The following is a 21,543-nucleotide window of genomic DNA, read 5'->3' as shown; positions in this document are numbered from 1 at the left end:
AGAAACTGTAGATTTTAATGCCTAAACTAAAAAGTGAGATCTACAATTAAATACAATATTAAGAAGGTTTCTTCTATGATGGGTGAAAAAATCGATTTGTTTTTCATAAATTGCTTCCTTAACTGTCTAGAATACGGTAGTAAGCGATTTTAGAATTCGAAAGTCGTTTTAAAGATACAGCGGTAAAAGAAAGAGCGGTTCGGAGCGCCGAGTTGCATTAGAAACTTTAATCGCGTTTTTCTCAAACTGTGTTTTTCAAACTTCCCTCGATTGTATCCCAGAAACGGCTGGACCGAATTATTCGAAATTTTACAGGGCACAATAATTTAAACGCATGGAATGAATTTTTTTATAGCAAAATAACAAAAAAAACGCCTAATTTGCAACTTTTATTTCAAATGTCTATCAAAAATCCAATTTTTTTATATTTATTTGATTATAGGTTATTTCGTGCTTTTAAGCCCACAAATTAAAACGCCGTTTATTTTTTTTTTCAGATAAGCCGATCAGCCGGAATCGTGGAGGAAGTGGGAGCTCTTTTTTTCGAGGCGGGGGTGTTCAGAGCGCTGTAACTCTAGTTTGACTGAATATTTTTTGGTGAAATTTTATATTTTATACTGCCCAAACATGTGTTAATAAATGATAAAAAACTTGAAGCTCTAAATATTTACTCGTCGTAGAAAAAATTCCTAAAATATCCCTAAAAACAGGCCGTCACATAGGAAGACCCCCTTTTAAACGTAGATTTCAATGAAAATGGCTCGTCAGCACTTATATACCTTTACATAAAGTCCTTTGCCTTAAGGCAAATGTCTCTTTTAACTTGTTTTTTTAATTATTGTAATTTTAAATAATAAATTTAATACACTTGAAATTTGAAATTTTAACTTTCCGTTCCTCCCAAAGATGGACCTACAGATCCCTTAATTATAAACTAGTATTAAGATCACATTTGTGTTAATATTAAAACTAAATATATATTTAATCAATTAATTGCTTCTTAACAAACTTTTTATGTTATAAATAATTTAAATAACCATTTGTAAACTATTCAAAAAATTGTCATTTTCTTCCTTTACAAGATGGCAGCACTGAATCCCCTCCTCTGCGCGTTTACAGTTACGTTCATAGTCGTCGTTAACACTAATGGCGATTTCTTCTATTCTTGTACAGTCATCCTAGTTTTAACAATAAAGGGAGTTTGTCAGTCATAACATCTGCCAGCATTTGTCAGTGGCTGTGTTTTAATCAACTGGGTTATCGTCATTGCGATAACAAATAATTAGTATAAAATCGGCCATTTAATAACACTAGCCATCAGTTTTCAATCGAACGTTGAACAAGAAACATTAAAGGATAAAGGGGTAGAGGATATTTTGGTGAGTGATTTTTTGTATTTATTAGTTTTATATATTCTAAGCATGTTAATTAAGTAAATAGTTATATATGCGTGTATAATGTGTACGATATTTTTGTAAAATGGACTGGAATGTATTGATCTGTTTTTGCTTTTGACATCTTGTTTACAAGTGCGTTCTTGCATCAGCTGATTCTTTGATTTATGTAGGTCGAAGGAAAATCTACCACTGTTCCTTTATTAATTTTAATTAATGTACTCTAGTATTTTATTATAATTTTTAATGCGTGAATTCATATAGTTTCATTCCTAAAATCGTGTAAATTAACGGGTTTTTGTTTATTTCGGATGTTAAACTACGTCTTATATAATTGGTATTTCAAGGTAAACAAGTCATGGCCATTGTTCGTGGTGAATCAAGTTTTTTGCTCGAGTTTTTGTATGAAATTTTTTGGTACCTGGTTTTTGGAATTATATTACTCGACTATTATATTTTTTGTTTGAGAATCTCTTGTTATTCGTTTTGTAAACGTCTGTATTTATCAATCTATTATAAATCTGTAATATTTTATCCAACTAGTGGTGGATGGCATCTTGTCTTAAGGCAAGTTGCTGGAACTTCTAATATTGTAATTTAAAATTTTGATTTTTTTAACAATTTTCAAAATTCGAAAACACTTAAAAAATCTAAAAAAATCGACCTTTTGCAATTTCTTGACAATTTTGACTTCATTTTGGAAATTTTTAGAAGATATAGATGTTTTTTCAAAATTTTGAAGCCACTGGAAACTACCTTACTTATAAACAAATCATTTTCGTTGACGAAATTGCACCATTTTTTTAAAATTTATTGACAATTTTGACTTTTCTGGAAATTTTGAATTTTTTAAAACATTTTGATATTTTTTCAAAATTTTGAATCTACTGAAATCTTTACTCAAAATAAATCAATTTTCTCTAACAAAATTGCACTAATTTTTGGCAATTTTGGAAATGTTCAAATTTTTCGAAAATTTTATTTTTTCAAAATTTTGAAACTTCTGTACACCACCTTTCCTAAAAACAAATCAATTTTCACTGACAAAATCGCACAAATTTTAGGAAATTTATTGACATTTTTTTGGAAATGTTAAAATTTTTAGAAAATTTTGATTTTTTTCAAAATTTTGATACCACTGGACACTACCTTACTTACAAACAAATCATTTTCATTGACAAAATAGCACTAATTTTTTGAAATTTATTGGCCATTTTGATTTTTTGGAAATGTTAAATGGTTTTTAGAAAATTTTGATATTTTTTCAAATTTGAAACTACTGAAACTCACCTTTACTAAAAACAAATCAATTTTCACTGACAAAATTGCACTATTTTTTGGAAATTTATTGTCAATTTTGACATTTTCTGAAAATTAATTAAAAAATTATTAGAAAATTCATTTATTTTTAAAATATTGAGACCACTGGACTCCACCTTCCTTAAAACAAATCATTTTCACTTACAAAATTGCACTTTTTTGAAAAAAAAATTAAAAACATTAGTTACATTTTATAACTTTGTTTCATTAGCATTAATAAAATATATAATTATAAATAATAGTTACCATGACATTTATCAAAATACTAATTTCTACGAGTCCAACTTCATATATTGATATTTCAACTTAATAGAAACATATTTCAATTATTTAAAATTAGTCATATAGAAATCAATATTTTGATCAATTGATATTGGAAGCAAATTTCCAATTGTTTCCTGTGTTTTAAAAACCATCATACATTTCTTAAACATCTATCAATAACATCCATAAAGACTTTAGATTGAATATAAATATTTGGATATCTGCAATTGTTTTATTGCAAACAAACGCCTGTGTAGAAAATGTTACATTCCTTTAGTAGATAATAATAATAATGAGATAATAAGAATTGTAATTAGATTTTCATGATTCAAAATATAATTAGATCGTCTTAAAGCCCTGAAATTAAAAACACCCACAGCCTTAAATTTTCACCCCATAATGTTGTAATTGAAAAAAAAGTTCATATATTCATAAATCAATAACGCAACTAATAAATACCTCATAAATTAGATTAATTTCATATTCAATATTTTTTTTTGATAGATAGCCTAAAAAGGTAATGTGCTAATTGTGATCTTATATAATTTTTTATTTAAAATGTGGATTTTAATGTGGATTTTAATGTGGAATTCAGTTACTGACTAAACATAATTACTCAACAAAAATTTCATATTCGTGAACAAATAATTTATGAATATGTAAATTTTAAGGTTCATATGTAACTTTGCATAGGTATACATTTTCACCCTCAGTGCACAAAAACAGCTCGCAATTACTAAATTCATTTTAAATATAAAAATATACATTATCATTATTCAGAAATATGAATCATTGCCCGCAGGCGTTATAAACATATGCTGGTATCATTTTTATTTTTATTTTTCATATCTTATTACAAGTCTTTATGATTCATAAAAACGATGAGAACGATTTAATGGAATCTAAAACATCTGTCCAGAGAAAAAGTGACTGATGAGTATTTGCAAAACGATGACTGAATTTATAAAAATAATGAATAAAATATATGAATTATTTTTTTTATTGATTTGTAAGTTGTCAGTGACAATTTACCTTAAGGCAAGTTGCAGCAATTTTCCGATACGTAATTTAATAACTGAGATTCAGCTATTTAGGTAAAATCTTTAACAGTTTATTTCGAAAATAAAATTTTCGTTTTCACTAAAATTTAATCAATGCGGTTACCAATCGATATCTTTCAAACATGCTTATAATATCTGTATAAATTAAATTATAAATTAATTTTAAAACATTAAGTCAGACTCCTTATCTTTTGTTTTGGCAATCATTCTCACCATAAGAGTATTCATATATATTTTATTTCATATACAACCTGATATAAATGTTTTGAATTCAATTCGCCGAAAATTGATAATCATGTGATACACGTCTCGCCTTCTCCAGTTTTATCTTGTATAATCAAACAAAAAATGAATCATCGGTATAAATTTACAATATAAAATAACTGTTATATGAGACTTGAATGATAAGTGTGAAATTGAGAGCTATTTGTATGATATTTTATATTCATCTATATTTATTTGGTCTCTTGGTATGTAATTATATTCCTATCTATTCCTGTTCATAAAAATTTCTAGTCGAATATTAACTTTTAAAGTATTTATTGTGGAAAACGATGAAAAATTGAATTTGTTACGGATTTTACTTTATTACTGAATTACTTGTCTGCATAAATTTTTTTTACGATTTTCCTTTGCTACAGTTACTGTAAATTTTCACATAAATCATAAATATGTAATTATATTCCTAAATTTGTTCATCAAGATTTACAGTCGAATATTAACATTAAAAGTATTTATTTTGGAAAACGATGCAAAATTCAATTTTTTACGGATTTTACTTAATTGCATATTAAATTGAAATTTTCAGTATAAATCAGTTTAACGTGCAATTTGTTTTATCGAACCGATTATATGCAAAGAAATTTATGTAAATTTAAATTGTGCAACATATCATCGGTATTTCCCAGTATACATAAAAAATCGTACAAATATTTATTCAACTGGTGTTAAATACTCGTAAATTACCGAGAAAATGGATAAAAATATATATATTCTAAATCATACATTTTAAAGTTCAATTAACTTTAAGGTCACAGTTCTCTATAAAAAAAAACTGTTTGAATTAAATTCATCAACTTATCATTCAATGATTGAAAGAAAAATTGTTACATGATTTACAAATTGATATTTCACATTTTCTGTTACATTTAGTTTTAAATATAAATGTTAATTTTGTAGTTTTTTGAATTCGAAAAGAACTCCCTTGATTTATTCTAGTACTTACTGTATATACTTCTATATACTGTAAAATTTATTATTGTTGCATATAAAATCATTAATTACATTTGTTTTTTTTTTGTTTTACTTATCGTTATACTAAATTTTAAATTCTGGCCATCAAAAATCATTCCAATTTTTTATAATTCATAATAAAATTAAGCATAAACTTTATTTTCCTTAATCGAAATATTTTTTTTATTATATTGTTCAATGTATGTATGTATGTATGTATGTAATTATTTATGTCTAACGAATCACTACTAATATAATCACACCTTTTCATACATCACAATTTATATATTATTACATATAAAAGCATCATTAAAAATAATTTATTCTACACGACTGCTTTATCATAAAATTGTATTCAATGTCGTCGTATATTGTGACATTTTTTATATTAAAAAAATGTGTGAACAATAATTTATTGTTAAACATGCAATTTTTATATTTTACAAAAAAACATGTTTTGGGAGCATTCAATTTGTCAAGTCGGCGTTTTAAATTTAATTGTGCTGAATAAGTTGAACTAAATTAAATGGCAAAAAATAGATCAGGTTGAATCAATTTTTTTGTGGAACAGATTTAGTTGCAATTTGTTTATTGCCTGGTTTACTTTTATTATACTGAAAAGTAGTTGGTATGAGAGATAATATTTCTTTTATCTAGTTTTAGTCACCATCAAATCTAGCTCGAATTTGATGGAATAATTAAGAATACATAAAATTGAATGAATTTCTTTATATAATTTCTTGTTAATTTTTTCAGGATTTTCAAAATGAAGTTGCTAGTATTATTTTTAACATTGGTCGCCTGCAGTAGCGCCGTATCCTTCTTTGATTTGGTGAAGGAAGAATGGAGTTCATTCAAGGTAAAACAAATTTATTAATACTATCTGTCTAAGTTTATAATGATGAAAGCAATTCTTGATTACTGCAAATCAATAAGCCACATATTACTATTTTTTTGTTCTCTTATCTCATGTTGGGCTGAAACTTTTCTTTACATCGTATTTTTAGATGGTAACCCAATGATTACCATATCAAATCATCTATAGTTAATCCATCCATTTTTGATAATAATTTTATTATTGAAATTTATCTAATAGCGCTTACTTTTTATTAGACCAATGCCTGATTAAGGGCTATTTTCACTTGGAAACATGTTGCTATCTAAATAATAATTAAATTTATCATTTTTTATGAGCATATAACTACCGTTTTTTTAAACTAAATTAAGCTTTCATATATTATTTAGCATTTGCTGAAGAGTGCTCTCGTACATAATTGTAATTCTATTTTTTTTAAATATATCTGTATTTTCCTTAAGCCATCTATTATGATACAATCGATCAATTGTTACTATTATAATTATTTTTTTACTATATAATGGTTATCTCCACGTCATTTGTTTCTAATGCAATTTCCTGGTTATATTTGCAGAATCTCGTCCATCCTTGACGCTGATGGATGACATTTTGTTTCTTATCTCTAAATTCCGTACTACGCATTTTTACAATATTTGAACCAGAGATCAACATTTTATCTCCATGTAATAATTTATGCGCTATTATATTCAAAGTATCATTTATATACATTGGTGGTAAAACTATCTCTTTGGCAAATGATAATTGAACTTCATAATTTGTATATTCTTGTATAATATAATTATGAGTTATCTTAATATCTGAGATTTTATTTTTGGTGATAACTAAACGCAAATTAGGTACTTGCTGTTGTAAATATTTATAAGGTGATCATACGTCTTGTTTTGGCTAGGACAATCTTGGATTTCCACCTTGTGTCCCGGGGTTGTCTAAAAGCAACGTTGCCTTTGATTTAGATTTTTTGTTTTGGATTGTCCCCAAAACGTACTAGGTAAATTAACAAAAATTATGAAAACAAACAAGTGCTAATTTTTTTCCTTCTGGCTTTATTTTAACCAAGTTTAGATCAGATAGATAAGCATTACAAGAATATTCTGTTTGGTGTTTCAAGGGAAAATTGAGGTTTTTGTTCTAAATATTTAAATATTCGCACATCGCAAATCACCAGCCTTCTATGAATTGTATCCTTCTATGAATTCGTTTTATATTTGTTTTATCTAACTTTTATAATTTGCTCCATATCATAGTTTAACGACTCGTTTGCACTCATTTGATATAATTACATGTCACAAATGCGTAGTTAGATCTCTGAATTCGTTTGAACTTTGTTCTAAAATGATAAGACATTACCAAGTGAAAAGAAAATGACCGATAAATAAGGAAATCAAATAAACGACTTCATTATTATAGTACTATCTTATACAAATAATTATCCTCAGATTGTGATTCTGGTTCAAACTGCTTTTCTTTGTAAAGGGACACCGATATATGCGGAAATTTAAAGATAACTGAATTGTTGTGACCTCTTGTTTGACCCAGGGATAAAGAAATACAATGTTGAATATACCTATTTTAAGTATACTTGATTTTAGCAACCTTTATTTTCCCCAGTAAATAAATATGAGGAGTTTTTGAATGCGATCGTCAAGTTTTGTTAAGGGTCCACTTAATATGGAAGTTTCTTAATTGCAATCTTTACACCAAATTTTTTTGAATAGCTTTCTCTTAAAATAGCTTCAATTAGAGTGAATTTTAAAAATTCTTATCTTTTGCTAAAGAGCCTAACAGTTAGCTAGTAAAACATTATTTTTTTTTTAGTAAAATCTTTACAAAAAATCGGATTCAATGTGCATTTGTGCAATAGTCATTTTCGGCCATCCATTGGTGATTTAGAGTTATTTTATTTGTAAACATTTATTTTTGCCAATTAAAATTGTACAGGAAAACAATCAACCAAGTTGAATTAAACATTTCCAAATTTTAAGAAAAAACATTGCTTTTATCTTTCCTTGGAATTCTGCTAGTCCAAAATATTTGCAGAAAATCGCCTAATTATTTCGAAATCCAAATACAATTTTTATATTTCACTTATCCCTTATCTCTGACGAAAGTGAATCTTCGCAATTTATTTACAAATAAACAAAATGACGAAAAATCACTCAATAATATTATCTTTTTGTTGTGATTATTTTTTTTGGACACGAGCTGCGAATTGATTTCGACTTTTTTTTTTTTTTTGAGAGGTCATTGAGATAAAACAGATGGAACACATGTTTTTTGTTGACATGGATATGTGATAAATATTTTGGTAAATTGGGTCAACATACTGGATAATTCAAACAGGACTATAAAGTTTCTAACTTCTTGAGCCAAATATACAAATTAAATTTTTTTAGAATAATTATATACCTTCACGAAATAAATTTGTAGAATAATTAATTGTGTTGACTAGATTTATATCCACTTTCTATTTTTACTAATTTCATTACAAATGTTAACTGCATTTCTAAGAATATGAAATCTGATACAAAATTTGCATTTTTTAGAGATGATAAAATATTTCTGAGTACGAGGTTACCTTCATATTTTATGAATCGATTATTATTTTTGCTAAATTCTTTCATAATTTATTTTGAACCAATTTTAAATCAAGTGTATGTCGAATGTTTATTATCAATACACGTGCTCCAATATTTCTGTTTACGTTCGTATTTTTTTTCTTTTGCAAAAATCGGTCATTTGTAATCGCAACTAATTAGCAAAATGCGCAGATATTTGATATCGTTAAATTATTTAGAAATACAACTTCAAATTGCGTCACACAGTTATTATGAACAAATAACTTAGTTAAAATCCAACCAAGAAAATTATACTACCAGATACATCTTAGCTGTTATCTTATGTAATTTTATCACATGCAATGTTTTTTTTTATTTTAAGTAATTATTTTAATACATAAGCTTGTTGTTCTAACCACAAGTTTTAGGTTCCATTAACGTCTTGGACAGCTTGATATCAAACTTTGAAAATAATCGATCTGAATACGATTTTAAGTAATACACTTTAAATAAGTTTAATAAGCAAAATCTGGTAAGAACCTAGTAAGAAGTTGAACAGAATATAATGAGAACCATATAAAATAATCAAATAAGATTTTTACCAGGATCTTATTGATTTCACTGGCTCGATTCTTACACGTTCGAAGTTCTTGATAGATTCTTCGTAGATGCTTATTAGGTTCGTTAGATTCTATTTTAATTCCAAATTGATTAAAACTGGAATTTAAAATATTACAAAAATAAATTACATACTAAAATACCATTCCAAATGAATCAACTAAATTATTACTTGATTCTAGTTAACTTGATACCTAGTTTTCAAATTTCAAAATATTTATATTCTTTTCTTTTACAGTTGGCCCACAAGAAGCGCTATGAAAGTGAAACCGAAGAAAAGTTCCGTCTCAAGATCTTCATGGAAAACAAACACAAAGTTGCAAAACATAACCAACGATATGAAATGGGTTTGGAATCTTACAAACAACGTATCAACAAATATGCTGATATGTTGCACCATGAATTCGTCCAGACTTTGAATGGATTCAACAAGACCAGGTAAGATAATGAACCTTTTTATTTCATCAAACTTTTTTAACTTACTTTACCAGAATCTTGATAATAAGTTTTTTCTTCCGGGTCAGAACCAGAGCTTTAAAATTTTTACAAAATTGAGCATTTTGTTGCTAAAATGGTAATGGATCAATTACTGCAATTAATAAAATCATTTCTTAGTTTTCTGTATTATTGTTGGGATAAAAATCAGAACACTATGATGGTGAAAACTTATAAAACCAGACCAGATATAAGAACTAAGATTTTTATTGATATTTTACATTTATCTCTGTAAGAGAAATAGATAAAGAACCAATCAGGTATTAATTTCTTGTATATGGTTTCTATAATTAATAATTATTTTTCCTAGATCAAATGCCATTCGTCTTGGTGGTGTCGAAAAATTGCGTGGAGCAACTTTCATCTCTCCTGCCAACGTAGAATTGCCAAAACATGTTGACTGGCGTGAAAAAGGAGCAGTCACACCTGTCAAGGATCAAGGACATTGTGGATCTTGCTGGAGTTTCTCAGCGGTAATTATAATGATATTTTTAGACAATCTAGAAACAAACTAATGTTGATCGATCCTCTCATACTTTTTGGTAGCTACATAAACTTTTCTTTAAGAGATTTTATCTTATTTTATTATCATTTAATTTGTTTAATTTCTATCATTGTTCTTTTTAGACTGGTGCTTTAGAAGGCCAACACTTCCGTCAAACTGGTAAATTGGTTTCCTTGTCTGAACAAAATTTGGTTGATTGCTCTACTCCTTACGGAAACAACGGTTGCAACGGTGGTTTGATGGATGCTGCTTTTCAATACATCAAGGAAAATCATGGAATCGATACTGAAAAATCTTACCCATATGAAGGTAATAAGATAACGAACCGATTCTGCCACATAACAGATCAAAGTTATGGCAAGGCTATGTTATGGAGAACTTTCCATACTAATTTGTTCTAAATATTGACAAAAGCCTTGTGGTTTCTGTGCATCCAGGCATTTTTCTAGGAAACCTAACCTAAAGAAAATTATACTATCAGATACATCTTAGCTGTTATCTTATGTAATTTTATCTCATGCAAGTTATAGTAATCGCAAAAAATCGAAAATGAAAATGTTTGCATTTCTCGACGTTTCAAAGGTTTCTGAATATTTTGGCATACCTTAGAAAAAATGGATGTGTGTGTGTGTGTGTGTGTGTGTGTGTGTATCTATGTATGTATGTATGTATGTATGGATACAAATTTTCGCCCACGTTTTCGGGCGTACGGATCAACCGATTTGAATGGTTTAAAACACATTCGATTCCTATTGATAAGGAAAAGAGCTGATTAGTTTTTGGTAGAGGCAGGTCCAGCAGGTACGGAGATAACGAGCAAAGAATGCAGAAAATAGAAATCGAGTTTTTGAGAGAACGGAGCATCCGATTTGAATGATCTAAAAAACATTCAATTAGTAATGATTGGGAGAAGGGGTTATTAGTTTTTCGCAAAGGTAGGCCAAGCCATTTCGGAGATACAGAGCTAAATGTACAAAAAATGGTAGTTTTTGAGAGAACTAAGCGTCCGATTTAATTGATTCAAAGAACTTTCTGCTTGTCTTAACAAAATAATTGATTTTGGAAAAAAAAAATTTTGTTTCAATTTTTTTTTTTTTTAATTTTTTGTATATCGAAAATAATAATTCAGATTTTATTTTTAATTCTGACTATAGTTCTAATATACTTTAAACAAATAATTTCAACTCTGCAATTCAGTTTATATAATTCTTATAAATATTAGACAATGTTACAATATTTATAATAATTTATTTGAAAACATTCAGTATTTCTAGAACATTTCGTTACGGTACGGGAAGTTCCAGCAATTTGCCTTAAGGCACGATGCCACCCACCCCACTAGTTTTAAGTAATTATTTTAATACATAAGTTTGTTGTTCTGACCACAGGATTTAGGTTCCATTAACGTCTTGGACAGCTTGATATCAAACTTTGAAAATAATCAATCTGAATACGATTTTTAATAATACACTTCAAATAAGTTCAAATAAGTCTAAAAACCGCATAAATGTCAAAAAAACGTTAGATAACAGGGTCTTTTTGACCCAGTTTCATAACATACGAGTTTATGTGTAAAACGCCTGAATGCACAGCAAATGCATGACATTTTGAAAGTATTCATTATGATTCAGTAGCATAGTGTATGAAACTTGGAGCCTAACATGGCCTTGCCATAATATTAGTCTGTTGTGCAGCAGAATCGGCCTCTAAATCTATTTTTGTAACATAAAATAGATGTAACTAGGATAGTAGTTTGATAGTAGCTTCTTTTTAGCACATTTTACTTTTAATTTTTTTTTTTTTGTTAGATATTCTTTACTAAAAGAAATTATCCAGTGTAACAATTTTAATTCAATTATTCCTTTCCTTAGGTATGGATGATAAATGCCGTTACAAACCCAAGAACTCTGGAGCTACTGATGAAGGTTACGTAGACATTGAATCAGGAAGTGAACGTAAATTGATGGAAGCTATTGCTACTGTTGGGCCTGTCTCCATTGCCATTGATGCTTCTCACCAATCCTTCCAATTCTACTCAGAAGGTGTCTACTTCGACCCCGAATGTGATAGCGAACAATTGGACCATGGTGTAAGTAATAAATCACAATAAGTCGAGAAAGTTACAAATAATTGTAATTTTTGTTTATTGTCATTTATCTTTTTTAGGTTTTGGCTGTTGGTTACGGTACCGATGAAGACGGCAACGATTACTGGTTGGTTAAGAACTCTTGGGGCGAGAGCTGGGGAGACAAGGGATACATCCGTATGGCTCGTAACAAGGAAAATCATTGCGGAGTTGCTACCCAAGCCAGCTACCCTCTCGTTTAAACATAAGTTTATTCTTATCTCGTAAATGAATTTTATATTAACTATTGATGATTCTTGGAGGAATGAATGCTAGTGAACAAATGTGGTTTTTATGACTTACATGCCTTGGCTTGTAGTTTATAAAAATCTGAATAACTTACCATGATATTATTTTTAATTTTAAGGGCTTATAATTTAATCATTTATATATTGTTTGTGATAGCTAAATATTTCATGCTTTGAATGTTTTTTTATTCATACAAGATGTTTGATAAATTATAGTATGTAGTGTATAGGTTATTCTTAATTCTTAAGTCTTGTGATTACATGAATTTTATCTACAAAGATTTATATAAATACACTTTTTATAGAAAAACAAATTTTTGGATAATATTGATCCTTTCCTCAATTCCCAATCAACTATAAAAAATTGATGTATTTGATATACTATATAATTAAAAATAAATCAATTTATATATTTTCTTGATTGAAATTTTGTGTTGACTTCAAAGAGCAAATAAGACCACTGTGACTGAAATTTTACACAAATTTGTAGAAAATATTGTAATTATTGATAAGGTTTCAAGAACAAGTTGAAGTGTTCTTAAGAACTCTAAAAATAAAAAGCAAGAGAAAAATGCAAGCCACATTAGAGGCACTTTTAACAAGTTAAAAATGCAAAATGAGCTGAATGAATCAACTGAATTTGAATTTTATATTTGTGTTCAGTTAATAATCAAGTCCAGTTTAGAATTGGTTTTTATATAAAAGTTATAAGTACTTAATTACCTAATCGCTTACCAGTTTTTGTTTTACTTTTTGATACAGAATGACAGTTTATAAATTAATTCTGAGAAAAAAGCTGAAAATTAAAATTTTAATAATAAAAATGTACAATTTTACAATGAAAAAGTTCATATTCAAAGAAAATAATACTAGATAAAATTTTTAAGAATTTTTCTTTATTTTATGTGCAAAGCATGTGAATATCAATTTTAATCTACAAAAATATAGATAAGATATCGTAGCATGCTATGATATCTTATAAATCATATTATATATAACAAAGAATTCATGTTATATATATATATATATATATATATATATATATATATATATATATGAATTTTGTGATATGAGTGGAATGAATATTAAATGTAACATATGAACAATACAACACTCAGATTTTTAACACACTTCGTGTGTACACAAAATGTGTGTTAAAAATCTGAGTGTTGTATTGTTCATATTTATTATATAAATATATATATATATATATATATATATATAATTTTATACACAAATTTACTACTGAACATTATGTGCAGACATAACAGGATATAAAAATATTGTTCAATCATAAAAATGCGAGTGCAAACCAAATAATTCTTGCAATTTTAATAAAAAATATTGAATAATATTTTTATAACCATTTAAAACTGCATTTACATCAGCCTTGTAAATAAATATAATACATTAAAATAATTCTTGAGTCTCGAAGATATTTGCAGCCACAACAGGTCACAAGGACATAGTTCAATCGCAAAACAGGCAAGTGCAATGGTATACAAATTGGTATAACAAAGCAAAAAATGCTTGCATGTTTTTCAAAACGTATTGATCTATGTACTTCTAACCACTTGGGACTACATTATAAAACATCGTCTGTGGATCTTCTTTCTATAACGATGGATTCTGAAAATTTTCAATACTACAAGTAGATACAACAAACTAAAATACTGATTAATTTTAATAATAAAAATTAAAAAATACAACTTACAATATGAGGTCTTGGAACAACTCTCTCAAATTATGATACAATATGTATGTGGAAATTGCATATCGTGTATTTATAGGACTGTTTTAGTGATAAGGATTGATAAGGGCAGATAAAATGTGCCGTGTGCACTTATCATTCGATTTTTGAAGAAGGGGCGGAGCCAGTGGCGGCGTTTGACCATATCAGTGGCGTATGAAAATATATTTTGAAAAGAAATTTGAAAAATCGTCCGAGAAATATTTGGAAATTTCACGTATTAGTCTTATAAAGTTCTAACTAGGATCTGATTGGATTCGTACCAGAATCTCATAAGATTTTATTAGATCCTTACCGAAATCTAATTTGAATCTTTAGCATATACTGTAAAATCTTACCAGAATCTAATTAAAATCTTTAGCATACTGTAAAAAAAATTTAAAAATTAAATTTTGTTATTTTTGGTAAATATTTGTTTGAAACCAATTGCACACTTTTTATATGAGAGTTTTCACGTGAAACTATTCTATTTCATTTACCTTTGTAGAATAAATTATTTCAAAACAATTTTTTTTGATCCTAGTATGCACGGGTTGAAAAAAACAAAAACAAACAATGTAAATTATTTTTGATATATATTTAGCGTTATTATTTAGTTAGTGTTAGGAGTGGAGTGCGGTGTGGGTATGTCTAATTCTAGGCCTAAGTTATAGGGTCCAAAATCCTAAAATTTATACATACCCCATTCGGTTCTAATATTTATTTGGCTGAGGTACAAATTAAAATGAAAAACAACGATTTTAATGAAAGCAATGTTTGGGAGAACCCAAACAGACATGGTGAAGTTTTGGAGGAACAAAATCGAGAAACGGACTATATGGAGGAAGGTTCAGGGGATGTTGATAGAGTTGATGAAGAAGATGGAGATCAAAAAAAATCTGGCAGTATTTTGAAGTCTGAACGAATTGCTGTAAGTGAATATGATAATAAATATTATATCTTGTATAAGTAAAACATGGAACAATTTCAAAATATCCTATACATTTTTATTTTAAGGCCAGTAGAAAAAGAAAACATGGAGAAACTCAGGTTTCATTATTTTCCAGCAAAGAAGAGCCTGAAGAGACTGTTGAGACAGGTATAGCAATTTTTGCCAAGCAGAATGTACGTCTTATTAACGTTTTTTTAATTTTTTTATTTTATTTTCAGAAGGCAGACACAGCAGTTTGAGGGCAAGAATGTCTGCAGAGCGGAGATCATCATTGATCAGATCGGTTTCTAGAATACAATCTACCTCAAGTAAGTTGAATAAAAGTATATTTATAATTTAAGGTAATATTCTGCATAGATAGTTGCGTAAGTGTTGCATTAAAAAAATTCAAGATAATCGACCTGTGAACATCACACGTTTTGTATGGGATTTTGTGCGATATTTCTTATCAATTTTGATAAGATATAGGTAAATCGATGGACGTTATTTACTTTGTATGTCGAAACAATTTTTTATATAACTATGTGCACTAAATTTGTTTGATAAAAATATTCTAGACGATGACTAAAATTGATAAAAAATAAAACATACGTTACGTTTGGAAAAATATGATGATACGATTTTGAAAATTGAAAATTGGATATTTGCAAATTGCGCTAATTGTTTTTTATGATTAACTAGATGACCCAACAGGCGTTGTCCTGTACTTATGTTTACAATTCAAAAGTTCCAATTTTTTTTTAGTAACCTATTCCGATATTTACCAATTAGTTAAACATTATTATGTTTTTTGTTACACTACAGTCTATACCCAAATGAATATACATCCACCCATATGGATTTTGAATGCACAACTGCTTTAAATAAAATGATGAGTATTTGCTTTTTTGAAAAACATTATAAAATATTTTTTTCTTATAATTAGTTCTTTTATCGATATCCGAAGTTCTTTTGAAAAGAAAAAAAATGAGGAGGATGTCATTTCCCAGGGAAATGGCAAAGGAATCTAAATTATTTTCACTTTTGAACTTGAGAGTAAGATAAATCTAATTTCAAAATTTCATACGAATTGGAGCACAGTAAAAAAATTCAGACCCAAAACGCTCCATTGACTTGAGTAAATATTCCATATCCGATGGCAAAAATGTGAAAATACTAACGTTTGTATGTGAAAAAGGGTTGTTTTTAGGGTTTTTCCGGCAATTATTCAATTTTTTTCGCCGTAAGAACCATCCTTGGACTTCAACGAACATTTTAAAAAAAAGAATTGGCCAAATTGGTCTAGGAGTTGTTGAGTTATACGCTTACCAATAGATTTAACGATTCATTTTTATATTATAGATTTACGTGTTTGCAAAGAGATTCTAATTTGAATCTGACTTGAATTTATTTAGACTCTGTGTAGTTTTTATTTAAACTCCAAATTGATTCTAAATATTCTAAGAAGCTTCCAACCAGGTTCTAACTAGTTTCTCTTAAGATTCATGTCAAATTCTCATAAGATTACCTAGTAGATTATTATAAGATTCTCACTAGTATCCAATTAGATTCTCATCGGGGCCTTATTCGATTCTCGTTAAGTTATACTGGGATTCGGACTGGATTTTTGCTAGATTTTTATTGAATTTTATTGAAAGATTTTCTTTCAATTTAATAGCACATATGATGTTATTGCTTAGTGGTTTCTGATCAGGTTATAACAAGCATCTCATGAGCTTATTACCAGATTCTTATAAGATTACTTACTAGACTTTTATAAGATTCTCAACATAATCTTATTGGATTCTTACCAGATTCTCGCCAGAATGTGCTACTGAGTTCTTGCTACATTTTTATTTGATTTTACTAGATTCTTTATGGGATTACTAGATTGTTATTGGATTCATACCATACTCTTATTCGATTCTAACTTCAACTTGATTTTTAGTTGCCAGAGATTTTCTTTCAATTTAATTGCACTAAATTTTATGACGTATTATCCTTTATAAGTTGCCGAACGACGCAAATCGACAATAAGCACCATAAGCACCCTCGGCATGCCTCCGACGGAGACGGAGTCTCCAAGCTTGGAAGGGCCATAAGTGCGGCGACCATCAAATCCAGAATTGGTACAAGTATTTCGTCGGAAAGTGTGGTGGGATCAGTTGGCAAATCCAGTGGCTCGTCTAAGGGTCACAAGGTGCCGTATTTTGTATTGGAGGCGGACGAAACGCTCGCCGAAGTCCAGAGCACTGCTGAGAGCACTAGAAGTAAGATAATTGATAATTCATTGATTACTTTTGTAATTCAGTTTATATTTCAATTGCCTTTTATTTTTAGCCAAAAAGTCCATAAAATTGGGCCAAAAGGCGAGCACTTTGGCAACTCGTTACACTGGGGAAATGGTTGGCGACTTCAGAGTGCGCCTGACGCCTACAACTGATTTCCGTCAGTACTTGGCAGCTCCCCAATTACCTTACGAGAGCACCAGCGTGTCCAGCATGGGTTCGATTGACGAGGAGAGACCCTCCGAGGTAGTAAATCATTATTGTTTAATATAATCTTTGATTCTAAGATTATCTGCTAAGTATAATATGTCTCTAACACTACCTATCTAATGCTATACCTTTGTATTATTAACTTTTTCATTTTTAACTTCCCGAAGGAGAAGTTTGCTTTCATAAAAAAATTCGATTCGCTAATTTTATGTTTTCTGGACGTTTCAAGCCATTCTGAATCGAATGAAACCAAATTTGGAAAGTGTATGTGTATATGTGAACAGATTTTTTGCCGTAAATCGACGTTTTCTCAAAAACGCCTGGACCGAATTCAAACATTTAAAAGCCATTCGATGTATCTCGATGAGGACTAGCGTATCTCAATTTTGTGCGACGATCGGCCGAGCCGTTTCTTTGTAAATCTCAGAAAAGTAAAAAGTTTTTGCCCACGTTTTTGCCCGCAATTCCGAATCGATTTTGAAAATTCAAAAACCGTTCGAAAGGTATTGATTGAAAATTCTGACCTGATTTGTTTTTGGGAAAGATCGGCTGGGCCGTTTTCTTGTAATAAAGTGTTAAAAAAAAATCTACGATTTTTATTTTTTGATGATTGATACCATAGTCTTAAAGATCATACTAAATTATTACGGCCTACGACAATTCGTTTGATTTTAAAAAATCAACAAAGTTTGCAAAAATTAGTATCGTTTTCCTGACGTTTGTCAAAATTAGAACTTTCATCGACGTTTGCTCAAAAACGCCTGAACCGATTTTAAAAATTTAAAAGCCAATCGATATATTTCGATGTGGATTATTTTTTCTCAGTTCTGTGCAGCGATTGGCTAAGCCGTTTCTTTGTAATTTCGAAAAAAGTGTTAAACTTTTCGTCCACATTTAAGCTCATACTACCGAACCGATTTTAAAAATTCGATAACTGTTCGAAAGATATTAGTTGGGAATGATACTGATTAGTTTTAAAAGAAAATCTACTGAGACGTTTTCTTGTAATTAACTATTGAAAACAAAATTCAAGCCGATTTTTATAGAACTTTTTTTGGCGATATATATCATGGCCTTATAGAAGTTATTGAAATATTACGGCCTTACGACAAGTAGTTTAATTTTAAAAATTCATCAAAGTTTGAGAAAATGAGTAGTTTTTTTGACGTTTGTTGAAGTTGAAATTAGACGATTTACTTGGTATAACGATAGAGTACACTTGTCTCAATGAACATACTAAACCATTAAAGTCTTACGGAAACTGGTTGAATTATAAAAATTATTAATTTGTGAAAATTTGCTTTAGAAAATACTCCGAGTTAACGTGTTCGTTCGTTTTCAATTATGTGTAATAAATCCATTCGGAATACTTTTAATCACTCATAAATTAATTTATTTTTCATTGATTAAGTCGATTATTTACACATATCGGGAAGTTCATGTAACTTGCCTCAAGGCAAAATATCAATACCAACTAGTTATTGTTTCATTCAGGAAATATCTGGTGACTTCAAAGTATCAAAAGTAGCTTATCAGGATGAAAAAGACGATGTCTTGTTCGAGGATATATTTGTATCGCCTGAAACTGAGAAACAAACTGAATATTCAGAGGAAAGCATTGGTGAAGAAAGCGATGTCTCTTCAGAATCTATTGATCAGGAACAGTATATTGAAACCATTAAAAGTTAGATTCACAATGCAAAGATATTTATATTATATTTTATTTATAGAAGCGTTACTATCTATTTTTATTTTCAGATGTTTTCAGCGAGAAATTTTTCGATGACGCCGCGAAACAGAAGATTTTTGCCAGAGGTACATTATTTTTTTATGCTACTTCTAAGATATTATGAATATTTATTGAGTTTCTATTTTTGTCAGTATTCAAGCTATTTAAATTGGAGCAAGAAGCAGCAGAACGTGCTGCCTTGTTGCAACAAAGAGGCACCATTGACAGAGAAAAAGTTAAAAACCAAATTCACAAGATGAGGTTGGAGAGGACTAAATTGCGAAAAATCAATTTGCTGCTGCAACGAAGAATATCTAACTATGTAGCTGCGGATAAGGTTAGATATTTTTATCAAAATTTGTTTTTCTCATCCTAAAAAATCCGAATCGCTAATTTTATGTTTTTTCGATGTTTCAAGCCATTCTGAATCGAATGAGACCAACATTTGAAAAAGTATATGTGTGTGTGCGTGTGCGTGTGCGTGAACAGATTTTTTGCCGTGAATCGACGTTTTCTTAAAACGCGCCTGAACCGATTTCAGAAATTTAAAAGTCTTGATGTATTTCAATGAGGACTATCGTTTGTCATTTTGTGCGACGATCGGCCGAGCCATTTCTTTGAAAATTGGAAAAAAGTGTTAACTTTTCATTCACATTTAAGCTCATACTAAATCGATTATAAAAAATCAGAAAATGTTTAAAAGATATTAGTTGGAATGATACTGATCAGTTTTAGGTGAAAATCTACCGAGCCGTTTTCTTGTAATTAACTGTTGAAAAAAATTTAAGCCGATTTTTATGAAACTTTATTTGGCGTTATATATCATGGTCTTACAAAATTTGCTGAAATATTAATGCCTTACGATAAGTAGTTTAATTTTAAAAATGTATCAAAGTTTGAGAAAATGAGTGGTTTTTTTTGACGTTTGTTAAAATTAACATTAGACGAGTTAATTGGTATAACGATAAAGTGTCTGTTTCGTGTTGTATGATGTGTAATAATCCACTCGGAATACTTCTAATCACTCATATATTAATTTGTTTATTATTAATTAAGTCGATTATTTACACATATCAGGAAGTTTATGTAACTTGCCTCAAGGAAAATACCATACAAACTTGTTTTTTTGTTTTTAGTTGGATCAGGATATCCGGATTATAAGACGCAAACGACCGTTGGGAATATTCACTTTGGACAAGAACAAATTGTATAAGGATAAATTGCAAAAGTATTTGAAGAATGAGATTTATTATTACCTTATGCTATTTTACCTTTATCATGTGTCTTTTATACCAGGTTGGGGGTTGTTGACCAGTTGGAAAACGGAGCATCGTCTGATGACCAGAAGGACTCGCGCCCTTCAGGAGGACTGTGACAACGCGAGCGAACATTTTGCCAAAGAATTGGTGGTGTACGAGAAGAGACTTAGGGAAGTCGGGTTTGGCCTAATTAGGGCTCGGAATGCTCAACCGTTGCAGGAAAAGGTAGAGATTGATTGAAATTTAAAGCTGTTGACTAACAAACTTATATTAACTTCCCGTAGGGTAGTTTTAGTAATGGGCCAAAAATCGAAAATGAAAATTTTTGCATTTCTCGACGTTTTGAAGGTTTCTGAACATTTTGACATACCTCAGAAAACTAATAGATGTGTGTGTTGTGTTTTGTATGTCCGCATTTTTTGTCCACGTTTTTCGGGCGCACGGATTTACCGATTTGAATGGTTTTAAAACATTCGATTTCTATTGATAGGGAGATGTGTTGATTAGTTTTTGGCGAAGGCAGGTCCAGCCGTCACGGAGATACAGAGCAAAGAGTGCAGAAATACAAATCGAGTTTTTGAGGGTACGGAGTATCGGATTGAATGATCTAAAAACATTCAATTGTAATGATTGAGAGAAGTGGTTTTTGTCAAAGGCAGGCCCAGACATTTTTCGAAGATACAGAGCTAAATGAGCAAAAAA

The 21,543-nt window shown here is 29.3% G+C and overlaps 1 protein-coding gene across 1 annotated transcript; it reads left to right on the top strand.

Moving 5' to 3' along the window:
* The first annotated feature begins 1,154 nt into the window (after positions 1-1,154).
* On the top strand, positions 1,155-12,668 carry LOC113385714 (cathepsin L1-like). Its single transcript, XM_026623553.1, has 7 exons — positions 1,155-1,379; positions 6,029-6,131; positions 9,561-9,760; positions 10,128-10,290; positions 10,445-10,631; positions 12,194-12,411; positions 12,489-12,668. Exons 2-7 carry the CDS (start codon positions 6,039-6,041, stop codon positions 12,648-12,650), a joined length of 1,023 nt encoding a protein of 340 aa, XP_026479338.1. The 5' UTR covers positions 1,155-1,379; positions 6,029-6,038; the 3' UTR covers positions 12,651-12,668.
* Positions 12,669-21,543: the final 8,875 nt, after the last annotated feature.

The sequence above is a fragment of the Ctenocephalides felis genome, unplaced genomic scaffold, assembly GCF_003426905.1.
Source record: "Ctenocephalides felis isolate EL2017-DRISC unplaced genomic scaffold, ASM342690v1 CF-g0.4_SCAFFOLD_03571, whole genome shotgun sequence".
NCBI lineage: Eukaryota > Metazoa > Arthropoda > Insecta > Siphonaptera > Pulicidae > Ctenocephalides > Ctenocephalides felis.
The sequence above is the reverse complement of the archived record's forward strand: the minus strand, read 5'-3'. Positions and strand labels throughout refer to the sequence as shown.